General features: G+C 44.3%; 1 protein-coding gene across 1 annotated transcript in view; it reads right to left on the reverse strand.

The window, feature by feature from the left end:
• PKHD1 (PKHD1 ciliary IPT domain containing fibrocystin/polyductin) overlaps nucleotides 1-13,194 on the reverse strand; it is a gene marked incomplete at its 5' end in the record, with an annotated part of 273,226 nt that overhangs the window by 166,439 nt on the left and 93,593 nt on the right. Inside the window, one exon of the mRNA XM_084262525.1 lies at nucleotides 5,647-5,859. Coding sequence (XP_084118651.1) covers nucleotides 5,647-5,859 — 213 coding nt within the window. The remainder of the gene's footprint in view (nucleotides 1-5,646; nucleotides 5,860-13,194) is intronic.

Below are 13,194 nucleotides of genomic sequence, written 5' to 3' on the forward strand. Positions count from 1 at the left end.
CTTAGCACCCATTGCTAGTCCAGAGACATTCTCCACAGCAGGACTATCCACAGCTTGAGAGGACTGCAAAGACCACTGATACCTCTGTTTTAATTAGCTGATTATAAATCTTTACAGCATTAAATGAAAACTCTCTGGACATCGATTTTTTTACTTTACCCCACAGCTTTCACAGTCTGGGCATAAGTGAACATAGCATGGTATTAAATCTGGGACCTAGCTTCTTCCATTTAGGTGAAGAGGTAGATGGTAAATGCTGGAAACAGGCTCTTAGGTTGATGCCCTGTGTCATCACAGTGTTGCTACTGACAAAGTTTCAGGTAAATAAAGAACAAAAGTGCTGGAGTTTGTTTGGGAAGGGGCACAGTCTGCCCTGAGGGGACACAATGGAATAACAACATCCACAGAATCACAGGATCACAAGGTTGGAAAAGACCTTTAAGATCATCAAGTCCAACCGTTCCTGTCCTATGCTAAACCATATCCCTGAGTACCTCATCTACCCATCTGTTAAACACACCCAGGGGTGGGGACTCAGTCCCCTCCCTGGGCAGCCTGTGCCACAGCCCCACAACTCTGCCAGGGAAGAACTTTGCCCTCCCAGCTGAGCTGACCCTGCCCTGGGGCAGCTTGAGCCCATTGCCCCTTGTCCCATCTCCTGTCCCCTGGCTGAAGAGACCATCGCCCACCTCTCTGCACCCTCCTGGCAGGGCAGGGGAGGTGGGGAGAAGGTCTCCCCTCAGCCTCCTCTTCTCCAGGCTCAACACCCCCAGCTCCCTCAGCCGCTCCTCAGAGGATTTGCCCTTCAGCCCCTTCCCCAGCCTGGATGCCCTTCTCTGGACATGTTCCAGGACCTCAATGTCCTTCTTGTAGTGAGGAGCTCAGAACTGTCCTCTACACGGGACTGACAGAAAATGGAACAGGACAGAAAAGGACCTTAAAATGTTTCCATCCATGATTATTACAGCATTGGGACCACAAAATCACAAAAAAAAAGGGTAGGTGTCCTCTGCTACTGGTGCAGCATCTCCACTTATGCTGCCTCCACACCCCAAACCTGCCCTCAGTTTGCAACGCTGTCCCTGGTCTGGTTTCATCAGGAAGGACAAAGGTGCAAGAACAGCCAAGGCCACCATGCTAAACTTCCCTCCTGAAGCTTGTCAGGAGAGTTTCTCAGGGAATAAAGTGCGAATGGAGCTGGAGACAGTGATAAATTTCCCTTCTGAACAATCAATAAAATTCTCTCAGCCCCGCTCAGGCCCCTACTGCTGATGCAAGGGCCATAATTACATTGTCAAAAAGTCGAGTCGCCCTGGCTGACTGAAACCCCCTTTAAAACTGACGTGTGATTGACAGGCAGTTTATGGGTGGCACGCTCTGACTGGCAGGGGAGTTGGCTAAAGCCAAAGGCAACAGTGAAATTTCCCAGTCTGTTACAACCACGGGAGCAAAGGACTGCTGCTCATAGGGGAATTGTGGGAAACCCTTAGTCATATTAACATATCAAAGCAAGGAGCTGACAGCGCTTACTAAACAATCTGAACTCAAGCAGGGCTGCAGAGCATCCCCCAAACTTCCCAGTCTGGAGGAGAAAGGAAATTAAAATGAGCTCGGTCCTGTCTGCACCAAGACAGCTAAGAATTTGGAAGCCTGCTTGTTGAATGATTTTGATCTGAGATAACATGCATATGCCTGTGTATATATATGTAACTCACAAATATATATTGCTGAGCATGTCAGCCTCTTTCATATATATGTATGAAAGATGTCATGCTCAACAATATGTTCTATACCACAGGCCAAGCTGGTACTAAATTGGAGACAGCACGGCATACTTCTGCTTCGTGTAAGCAGTACAAGCCCAGCAAAAATACACACTCCTCTTGGGCTGTGTTTCACAGAATCCCAGAATGACTAGGTTGGAAAAGACCTTTAAGATCATCAAGTCCAACCATTCCTGGCCTATGCTAAACCATATCCCTAAGTACCTCATCTACCCAGCTGTTAAACACACCCAGGGGTGGGGACTCAGCCCCCTCCCTGGGCAGCCTGTGCCACAGCCCCACAACTCTGCCAGGGAAGAACTTTTCCCTTCCAGCTGAGCTGACCCTGCCCTGGGGCAGCTTGAGCCCATTGCCCCTTGTCCCATCTCCTGTCCCCTGGCTGGAGAGACCATCCCCCACCTCTCTGCACCCTCCTGGCAGGGCAGGGGAGGTGGGGAGAAGGTCTCCCCTCAGCCTCCTCTCCTCCAGGATGAACACCCCCAGCAACCTCAGCTGCTCCTCAGAGGATTTGCCCTCCAGCCCCTTCCCCAGCCTGGTTGCCCTTCTCTGGACATGCTCCAGGACCTCGATGTCCTTCTTATGGTGAAGGGCCCAGAACTGGACCCAGCACTTGAGGTGCGGCCTCACCAATACCAAGTATAGGGGCACAGTCACCTCTCCAGACCTACTGGCCACACTATTTTTGATACCAGCCAGGGTGCTGTTGGCCTCCTTGTTCAGCCTGGCATGCTGCTGACTCACATTCAGCCTGCAGTCAACCAATACCCCCAGGTCCTTCTCCGCCTGACAGCTCTCCAGCCAGTCTCCCCCAGGCCTGTATCACTACATGGGCTTGTTATGTCCCACGTGCAGGACTCTGCACTAGGCATTGTTGAACCTCATCCTCATCAGTTTCTAGTGAGCTTCTGTTGTTTCAACACTAAATTGCAGATTACATGGTTTGATGCCACAATGCACTGGGACTGTGTGCAGTGCAGAGCTTAAAAGTGACTTCATAGTTCATCTGGATTTCTTGAACAAGAAACTGATAGGAACTCCTGATTAAAAACTGATTGGAAATGAAAACCAAGAAGTGTTTCCACTAATGGGCCAAGCCACATTTGTCTTTGTGTATCTCCATCCAGGTAATGCTTGGGTTGCAGACCTGAAGTTCTTGGTTTCCTCAGGAATGAGGAATCACTGGGAATTATGGCACTAAGTAAAACATGTGAAGTGCCTTGAGGGTGCTGACATGGACGCTGGGTTCGCCTCTTTCCATCACATTGCTAAGGCAACACTGCAAGAAGGGCTTCTGCCCTGTCTGTAATTCTGTGGGAGGATGAACTCAACAAGTTAGGGATGACACAGGCTCAGAAGGGAAACAAGAAGCAGCACAGGAGGCACAGCTGCAAGGAGATACTACTGTTGGTTTTTTTCCTATATTGCTAGAAAGCATAGTGGCATGAAAAAGATGAAGTTCTTGTTATAAAGCTCTGAAGATTTAAGGACAAAATCCTGGTTTACAAGGGTCAAACTGAGAATGGATAAGTGGCAGGAGAAGATATGGGAAGCACAACAGCAAAAGATACTATCAGGCAAATTCAAATCAGACATTTTAATACTTTTCTTAAAAAGGAAAAAAAAGAAAAAAAAAAGAACCAAAAAACCCCATGGATGATTAACCAAATTAATCCCCTGGAACAAGCTTCTGCAGAAAATGCTGGCTTCCATTTCCCTTGATGTCCTCAAAGACCAAGCCTTTCTGCAAGGCATGCTTTAATGCGAGTTACTGAACTCCAGGCTGGGATAACTGTGTGAAACTCAAAGGCCAGTAACGGACAGTCAATTCAGCCCAGATGATCTAATAGCAGTTCTTCACAGAGCCCCTCTAGGAAATGGGATAGAACTGCTCTGCCCTTCTGCAAAGCCAGTTTACTGATATTACGAGGGCTGTTTGCAAGCACTAAATAACTCAGCTTCTCTGTGTCTCAGTGAAGTGGTCAAGAGCTCCTAACGTGGTGTTTGGGAGCAGAGCAGCCCAGGAGCACCGTTCCCAGCCTCTGCTGATATCTCCCGATTCAGAAGAGCATCTGTTCACTGACACCCCTCCAACAACTGACCTTGTCTGACCTTGCTCTCCTCCTGTGAACCAACAGGATGACCACACAGCGGTACAGCTCACTCCCTGTCTGTGCTCAGATTGTGCCCCTCAGTGCCTGACATCATTCTTGATGGAGGGATATATGTGTCAGCGATGCTCAGATAACAACATTTCTGCCTGTGGGCCAGGAGGGTGTAAGTTCAAGTCATCCTGGAGGACAAGAATGCCTACCAGTATGAAGACTGACACACAAGAACATAAGGGAGAGAGATGAAGCATTCAGATGTGTTGGCAGGGGGGAGGGAGGGTTGTTTGGATTTGGGTTTTTTCCTCTCTACACACTGCCTTTAAAAACAGCCTGTTAGTTAAGAGCTTGACGTTTGTACATTGGACTAATATTCTGATTCTGAGTTTGGACCTGAATTCCATACCCCATCTACTGCACAAAGAAATGGCTGGTTTACACCTGTATTTCATAGCCTTCCAAAAATAAAATAAAATAAAAGCTTTGCATCTAAATTCTACCCCACCACATCTGCAAACCTACATCCATTTTTCATCCTTTTGTCCCTTTGTCTCTTCCACTTGGTAGGAACAGAGAGCTCTGGCACTGCAGGGCTTCCTTTGAGAGAAAACTCCAGTGGTTAGAGCAGAGGACCAGGCATCTAGAACTGCAATTTTTGGTGGTTAGTTTTTCTGCATAGCCCTGGACTTGCTATTTGTGACAGCAACCTGTGCTAAGAAGGTGCAGTTATATGAACTACAAGGAAAACAGAGATGCCAGCTGTGCTCCTAATTCTAGAGAGAGATCACTGGCATTGGGATGCCAGTGCAGCAAGGAGAGATGTAGGGGAAGGGGAGAACACACAACCAGGAGCACTTCGCTTCTGCTTTGATGAGAGTTACCATCCCCACTCCAGCTGATACAGGCTGCTAACTGCATCGGACTCAGCATGGGACCCAGCTAGAAGACCATCATCTCTTGCAAAACCCAAAAGCCATATCCTCTTTGGGAATGGAACCTGACAGTTGTTATGGAGAGAAATGATGGGAGAAGGTGATTTCTTTCTAGCAGCAAAGCAAACCCAGGTGATTCACAACACATAGACAAGAGGGAAATGGCCAGCCTCTTCTCAGTGGGCTGTGGGTAAAGGACAAGGGGCAATGGCTGCAAGTTGGAGCACAGGAAGATCCACACCAATCTGGGAAAGAACTTCTTCCCGGTGAGGGTGAGGGAGCCCTGGGACAGGCTGCCCAGAGTGTGTGGAGTCTCCTTCTCTGGAGAGATTCCAGCCCTGTCTGGACACTGACCTGTGTGCCCTGTCCTAGGGACCCTGCTTTAGCAGGGGGTTGGACCTGATGATCTCTGGAGGTCCCTTCCAACTCCTAAATTTGTGAATCTGTGAATATCTGAGGTCCAGTCTCCAAGGGACAGACACTTTCATTTGCAGACAGACAAAAAATTCAAATATCTTTTAGGCACCTGAAAGAATGCTGGGGTTTCATAATGGCATGATACCATCTATCTTCATGGGGTCCAGCTTTTCAAAATGACTCAGGTTGGGGGCTTTACTGGAGATACAGGACTGAGCTTTGGTGTGTAAAATACTGTAGATATAGCAGTCAATGTAAAATAGCAGTTGAAACGTAATTAGAAATCCAGGTTCATGAACAAAGTTGTTGGGTTTTGGGCTTTTATTCCCATCCAAAAACTCTTTTTGCTTTTTTTTTTTTTTATTCATTTGTGGTTTGTTTTAGAAGAGAAGAAAAATGTGTACTCACCATGAATGGAGAGGGTTCCATTTCTCACTGCCAGGAACTTGACCCCATAAGGAAATAATGGTGGAGAATGGAGGCTTCCATGGAGATAGATGTGTGCTTTGTGATGGAAAGGGGCCTTGGAGGATCCCACCTGGAGCTCTCCTCCATCAGATATCAGAATGTAATGAGCATGCAGTTCTACAGGTCCTGGACCAGTGAACAAGAGTTTGCCACCTGAAGAACATAAAAGAGTATAATGCAACCATGGATCTTACAGCCAGTTATCATCTCACAGGCAAAGGATCTGTAAGAGATGGGTATACGTAGGTTTGCAATAAAATTACAATATATGAATAGAATCATAGAATCATAGAATGGTCTGGGTTGGAAGGGACCCCAAGGATCACAGAGTTCCTACCCCCCTGCCACAGGCAGGGACACCAACCTCCAGGCCTAATATAAAGAAAGAAAGAAAATATTATTGTTTCCTGCAAAATTTCCACCTTGCACTGTACTTCTCCCTATGTGGATAATAATAAGAGCTGATAAAGTCTTTATAGACTGTATTAACTCAGTCCATTTCTCAATTCTACCACAGGCTGCCCTTCTAGACCTGAGCAAGGCCACTCATCCTGGGCAGACATCTAAGCCTCTCCAATTCCCCTGCAAGGGAGTTGTTTAGAAAATCCCAGTCTTAGCCTACTCATTCTCTAAAAGTCAAAAATACACATTACTACTTAGTGTGTATGTTACTTTTCAGATTACAAACTACTTGTGACAGGGAGCAGAGCAAACAGCTTTGGAACATAAGAACTGGCAACTTGTTTAGATTCGCGGTTGATTTAATCCTGCATGCTCTTCCAGCTGCTGTTCAAAACCAGATGCTTCTAAATGCAGTACAAGAAACTTCTCCCTGTTAGCTGGATGTGGGATGATCTTCCCATCCCACGAAAGCCTCATTTTAAACCCTAATTAGAGGTTAGCTTCCCCAAAAAGCATCAGGTTTCATCTCCCTGCCAACATTTTCCTTTCACCATCTATTAGTATAACTGGATAAGTTATGTCAATAATACAGATCTGATCCTTCAAATCTTTCTAATATTTAGTCTCAATGACTTCTTGAAGCAATGATTTCTGTGGTCTAAGTACTCAGTGCATGAAAAAGCATTTCTATCCCTTGGTTTTGACTCAGTCTTTTCATTCCTGCCTTGTGTGAGCTGGTAAGCCCAGCCTACCATCTCAGGGTGTTTTCTCTTCCTAGGTCAAGCCATGGTTCCCAGGAGCTGGTACTTCAACACCTGGCAACTTCAGACCTCCTCACAGAGGGTCTGTCACCCTCCCAACATTTCCCTCTATGTGAAGTAGTCCATCCATGCCAATCCATTCCATGGCCAGCTTTCTGCTGGTGTTAGTAGTTTTTAATGGTGACATCTATACCAACCAAAACTTTGGGTTTCCTTCCCCACAAGATACTACCAATCCTCAGCACAAAGGATATGGGAGATCAACCCCCTGCTTTAATTTCAGTATTTAGACAAAAAAGGAAGGAAGAAGTTTTAGTACAAGAACCAGATTAAAAAGTACCTTGATCGTTGCTCATCTGTTGACCAGGTCCTGCTGCTCTCAGTGATAAGGAAAATACACAGCACCTGTGTGCCTTTCCCACCCAGCTCCTGCTCCACTCATAATCCTGGCCTCCTTATTTATTGTTGCGCTGAGGGGCTTTCACTGTTTCATTGATTTCTTATAGCCAAATGCTTTATAACTTACTCCTAATTTCTTAGTCCTATAACAAAGCTAGTATTTGAATAAGAGCTACTCATTAAATATTTTCTTTGCAGATTTCAGTAGACTCTAGATAAGTTTTTATAGAATATTCATAACAGGCAAAAGAGATAAATCTTGTATTTTCTTGCTTATAACCACTGGGCACCATGGGATCCCTCCCACCAACTCCCCTATGTGTAAATTTTCTCTTTCCCTAGACATCCCTTCCTATATAACAAATGTATTTCTGTTGAGCTTTCCTATATAGCATTTTACAAATTGTACTGACATAACTAATAAAATAGCACAACCTTCAGCTCGTTTCATGTAAAACAACAGAAGATATCTGACTGTTATTCTGAGATACATCTGAGAATTCCAGAAAAATGCAATGTTCCTAATTCATAGAATCTTTTTCTTTAAGGTTGGAAAAGACCTATAAGATCATCAAGTCCAACCACCTCTCCAATGTCACCATGTCAACTCAACCATGTTCTGGAGTGTCACTTCTACAGGTTTTTTGAACCCCTCCAGGGATGTTGACTCCACTACCTCTCTGGGGAACCTGTTCCAATACCTGACCACTCTTTCAGTGCATAAGTTTTTCCTAATATCTAAACTAAACCTCCCCTGACACAACTTGAGACCATTTTGTCTTCATTTCTAGTTACTTGGGAGAAGAGACCAACACCCACCTCACAACCACCTTCTTTCAGGTAGCTGTAGAGAGGGACCATGTCTCCTCTGAGCCCCCTCCAGGCTAAGCATCCCCAGTTCTCTCAGCCCTTCCTCATAAGACATGCTCCAGACACTTCAGCTGCTTCATTGCCCTTCTCTGGACATGATCCAGCACACCTCAATGTCCTTCTTGCAGTGAGGGGCCCAAAACTGAACACAGCACTCAAGGTGTGACCTCACCAGTACCCGATACAGGGGGACAACCATTGTCCTGGTCCTGCTGGTCACAATCTTCCTGATACAAGCCAGGATGCTGTTGGCCTTCTAGTCCACCAGGGCACATTGCTGGCTCATGTTCTAGCTGTTGACCAACACCTCCAGATCCTTTTCTGCTAAGTAGCTTTCCAGCCACTCTTCCCCAACCCTGTAGCATTGCCTGGAGGTTGTATGGGGTTGTTACAATTCAAAATGTGCTATGCTGAAGTTGGGATAATACTTGAAATGGTATTCATTTGCATACTGACCATTAGATCATACAGCCTGATGGTTTGTGCACATCATGCTACTGAAAAACTGGAGGAAGTCAAGTCATCAGTGTTTGACCACTGCATATGCTCCAGAAAGGCAAACAATCACTTAAATTACTTGGAAACATCACTCTACCATTTTCTATGAACATCTTTTCCAATGTTAATCTCTCACTGTTCACAATTTCTACTTTATTCCCAATCTTAACTTGCCAAGGATGAGCTTTCAGACAGTGGTTCTCTTTGTAGCCTTCTGCATAGAATACAGTGCTTTACTTATAGGCAAAATCAAATTGCAGCCCTTATTCAGACTGGTTGTTGAAGTCTGGAAGTCCCAGCAAGGACTCATCTCCAACTCACAAAGCACTGCATCCTCTCCCACAGCCCAGTGCTTTTTTCTGAAATTGGAAAGCCAGACTTCCTAATCCCTCTGCTCCTTCTTTGTTCCTGATGTTGTCTACAGAGGCAAAGTTAGCTTATCCCCATGCTCTCCCGTTTGATTTTCAGAGTAAAAAAGTAGTTCCCTACTAACAATTAGTTAGTAGGCATGAAAGTGGTTCCCTACTAACAATTTACTTTCTTACTACATTTCATGTTTCCTAGCTGCCATGAGATTTTGGCAGATGATTCTCAGTCATCATGCTATCACATGTTTTACAGAATTAACTTTATTGAACAAACTAGTCATTTTCTTAGCAATTAACTAGTTTTCTCTCTTTTCTTCCATAAAATTTCTACCCTGTCATTAAGAGCATGCATACTGTTAGTAATTTATTAACTCAATCATCTGTAGCACTTCATCCAGTTTTCTCTTATGACCTGTAGTTAATACCACACTAAGCATCCAACATTTTTTCCTTTACCTGCCTGGATCCTGGCACAAGACCAGAACACCTACAGCCCTGTGTAATTTCCCTTATACCCTGAAATTAAGATTTGTGGACCACAGAAAACCTCTACGAGCAGTATTAAAGCTCTTGAATGAGACTGGACCTGTTGATTTAAGAATGTGTATTCTTGGAAGATATTATTTAACATCTTCACTATATTAACATCCCTTAGTAATAAATGGACTGCTGGTCCATCTTCCTCTTATGATATAATTTACCATCCTGTTCCTTCCCACACTGGGAACAGAAATATTTATTAAATACATTTGCCTTATAGCAGCAGTGTTAATAATTTTATCACCACAATCTAGAAATGGAACTGTAAATCACTGTGATTTATTTTATTCCTAACATAAAAAAAAAAGACATCTTCCCCAAGGTCTTTATTGACTTCCTCTGCTCTGTTCCCACTGAAATATAGTCATTTCTATTTTCACTTCTCTTCATACAATTTTTAATGAGTATTCTAATTGCTACCATGCTGTACCACTGAACCAGACAGGCTGGTAGCCAAAGTTTTCCCATCTTTTGATTGCAAAATCACAGTTCTGCCTCAAACAACCTCCCCAAAAGTTTTCCCAAGTTTCAGCCACATTTTGGCCATCCAAAATTCTCAAGCTCTCTACATGACAGGTTAGAAATATTTAATTCCTCAAACAAACCCTCCTACCCCCTCCCCATGGGATGACAGGGATGGGGAAAGGATGGGGAGGGATTGATTGGATGAGATTCCCAAGCCCATTTATTTTTTTCAGCCATTCCAATGCATCCCAAGGCAGCCAGGGGAAGATGCCTGTTTCCCACAAGGGCCTGGGATACGCCTCCTTCTGCCCCATCTCAGAGGGTCTACTGTAAAACAGTAGCAGCTATTTGTTCCTCTTCATGCTCAGTGCTGAGACACAACAGAGCAGGTAATGGAGCCATACTTTGCTACCAGTACTAAGGACACCCACCTCTCTGGATAACCAGCACAGAGTAAGAAGGCAACAGCTTGCACTTTATATGGAGTCCCACTTCCTGCAGTAGAGAAGCAGCTTTCCTGTTTCTGCAGAAGTCCCACAAGAGTTAATGCTTTTGGGATGGGTGTTAACACCAGTCCTTCACCACCTCTTTTTCTGCACAAGGTGGCTTCAGCATGACTTCAGCTCACCCCCCACATAGCTCCTAAAAATCCTCTTTCTGCCTCTTTACATATCACTGTGGATTGATGGGTGTCTGATAAGTTTGGATACTGGTGACTGCTCTGCACTGGGCACAAGTAAGAGCAATTGTCCCACCACTTTTCAGTAGCATCAGGCATGCAGGCACTAGCTGTGCCATGCCTGGCCTGCAGGTTTGACCCTTCCTGGAGGAAATCCTACAAAGGAGTAAGGTTTCCCCTCCCTAAGTGAAGGTCTGGATGTGTAGGGTTATTAACAGTTGGACTTCAAGGTGGGGGTTGTTGCTTTTGGGTTTCTCTGTCCCTAGATGCAATGGCAACCCAAGCAGACTTGGCAATGGGGCAAAGATTTGCAAGATCAAGACCACTAGAAGGCATTTGCTCAACTACATGATGCTCTGGCTTTGCCTTAGAAGCTGCAGTCAGACCCAACACATAATCATAGGAAACAGATATATCAGCTACACTCATAGTCACATCGTAATGCTGTTGTCCCCTGGCTATTTGCAAAGCTTCTGAACTCCTTCTGAACAAAGCCAAAAGGCACTTAGTCTTTGGGAGAAAAGAAAGTGTGCAAAGGAAAATTCAACTGCTGAAGATAAAAGAGCAGCATTCCAGAAAAGGAAAGAAAGCATTAGCATGGATTTATTTAACAGTTTACCAAGTGTAAGTGCAAAATAAACTCTAGCCAAACTTACAAATATTTATGTCAAAAAATGGTGTGTTGTCCCTCTGACCATCAGGTCTCTGTATCTCTGTTTTTCATTGGGTCAGAATAAATATACAGCTGCTGCTTTACAAGTTTTGTCTTCCCCTTTTTTTAAAAAGAAAATAGAAGTTATGCTTCCTTCTTTTATTGCACTTGACCTCTTCTCTAAAAGCAGAAAGCAAGAATATTGCTCAACTGAGCCTTTGGCTGTGACCCTCAAATTGTTTGTTATGGCTGCACAGGAAAGCAAAGTCCTACATATGACCTTAAGGGTGATTTTATAAAAATCAATCAACTACTGTTATGATGGCCTCCCCACCAAGCAAAATAAATACAATTAAAGCTGTAATCACTTCTGTACAGTAATGTGCAAATTCAATGGGTCTCTTTAGGTGGAGTGAGGGAGAGGGGGGAGAAATATGTTGAGGCTATTTGATACTTTGTGAGAATATCAGAAGCACCATTCTTCTCAATTAACCCAGCAATTAGCCTCCACCTCTCTGCCTGAAAAAGAAATCTTTCTTTATCTGTCTTTACCAAAAAAAAAAAAAAGAAGAAAAGAGAAAAAGTTAACCAGAGGCAAGTCCTTCTGACCCACAGGAGGGGAGAAACAGTCTAAATAATAAAGAAGTGACTATTAAGGAATAGAAACCTGATAATAAGGTGCAGGTCATCATCTGCTGTGTGAATAACCACAGCACCATCATGCCACTTGGCAGAGCTGTTTTTCTGAAAAGAGATTTTCAGAAGTCCTTCTGAAGTCCTTGGGAAATGGTGAAAAGAGCACGGTCTAAAGGAAAGGAATTGGGAAGGTAATGGATTAAAACTTCTTCATGCGTCGTGGACTGGCTCACACAACGCCACAGCCCCAGCATCCAGAACATTTACTGTGGAAGGAGGTTGCATCATGCACTTCTGAAAGGAAAGAACAAATAATGATGGAGTAGAAGATTGTAAGAATTGCTGGGGGAAGCTTCTCCTTGCCCTTGACATGAAGATTCATCCTTTCAGACATAGCAACTTAACATGCCTTCTCAAAACTCTCATTTATCAAAAATCCTTCCAAGGTAGATGTTCTCATAAAGCATAAAAGAGTTGCTGATATTCCTCATTTAAGTTATGAGATTTCCCAAACTCAGAGGGGAGCAATCCCCATCCCAAAGTGCACCTTTTACATGGCTGGCTTTTTGATTATCATCTTTAGAGGCCACACTATGCATTCACTGTGGACAGAAGATACTCTTTTCCAATTAAGAGCTCATTAGGGAGCTAGGATAAAAGTGACTACCACCAGATTTAATGCTATTTCCTTATGCAAAGTTGAATGAAGCATTAGAACAAAGGAACTATAAGAAAGGTGCTGGGTTGTCCCAAGTTCCTCCTTCATATATCTACGTAAAATCATTAGAAGGTGTTAGGAAAGTACCAAGAGAATTATACTATGTATTGCTACTGTGTCACACACCTCAACTAGCAGAAAACCACTGCAGGGAAGAGGATTTGCAGGCTGAAAGGCATTTCCTCAACTGGACCACTCTCTCCCACCACTGTGTAGAGAAGATCTGCTCTGCTTATGCTGTGGGCACGCTGCAGCGATGTATAACCAATATTCCCACAGCTTTCATCTCCCTCTTACCAGTTCTTCTCACTTGGTATTTCACATGACAAAGCCACAGAATTACCCATGGGACAGGCTTAAGCTCAGAAGTTATAGTCCTGGCAAGCATCCCTGAGCTGCAAACAGCAGGAGGCAACTGCCTGAGCTGGAATATCTTTACTGAAACAACTGATTCTGCACAACAAGGCTGCAGTGTGCTGGCAGCCCCCTTATTGCTCATT

This window comes from Gallinula chloropus (assembly GCF_964237585.1).
Source record: "Gallinula chloropus genome assembly, chromosome: 3".
NCBI lineage: Eukaryota > Metazoa > Chordata > Aves > Gruiformes > Rallidae > Gallinula > Gallinula chloropus.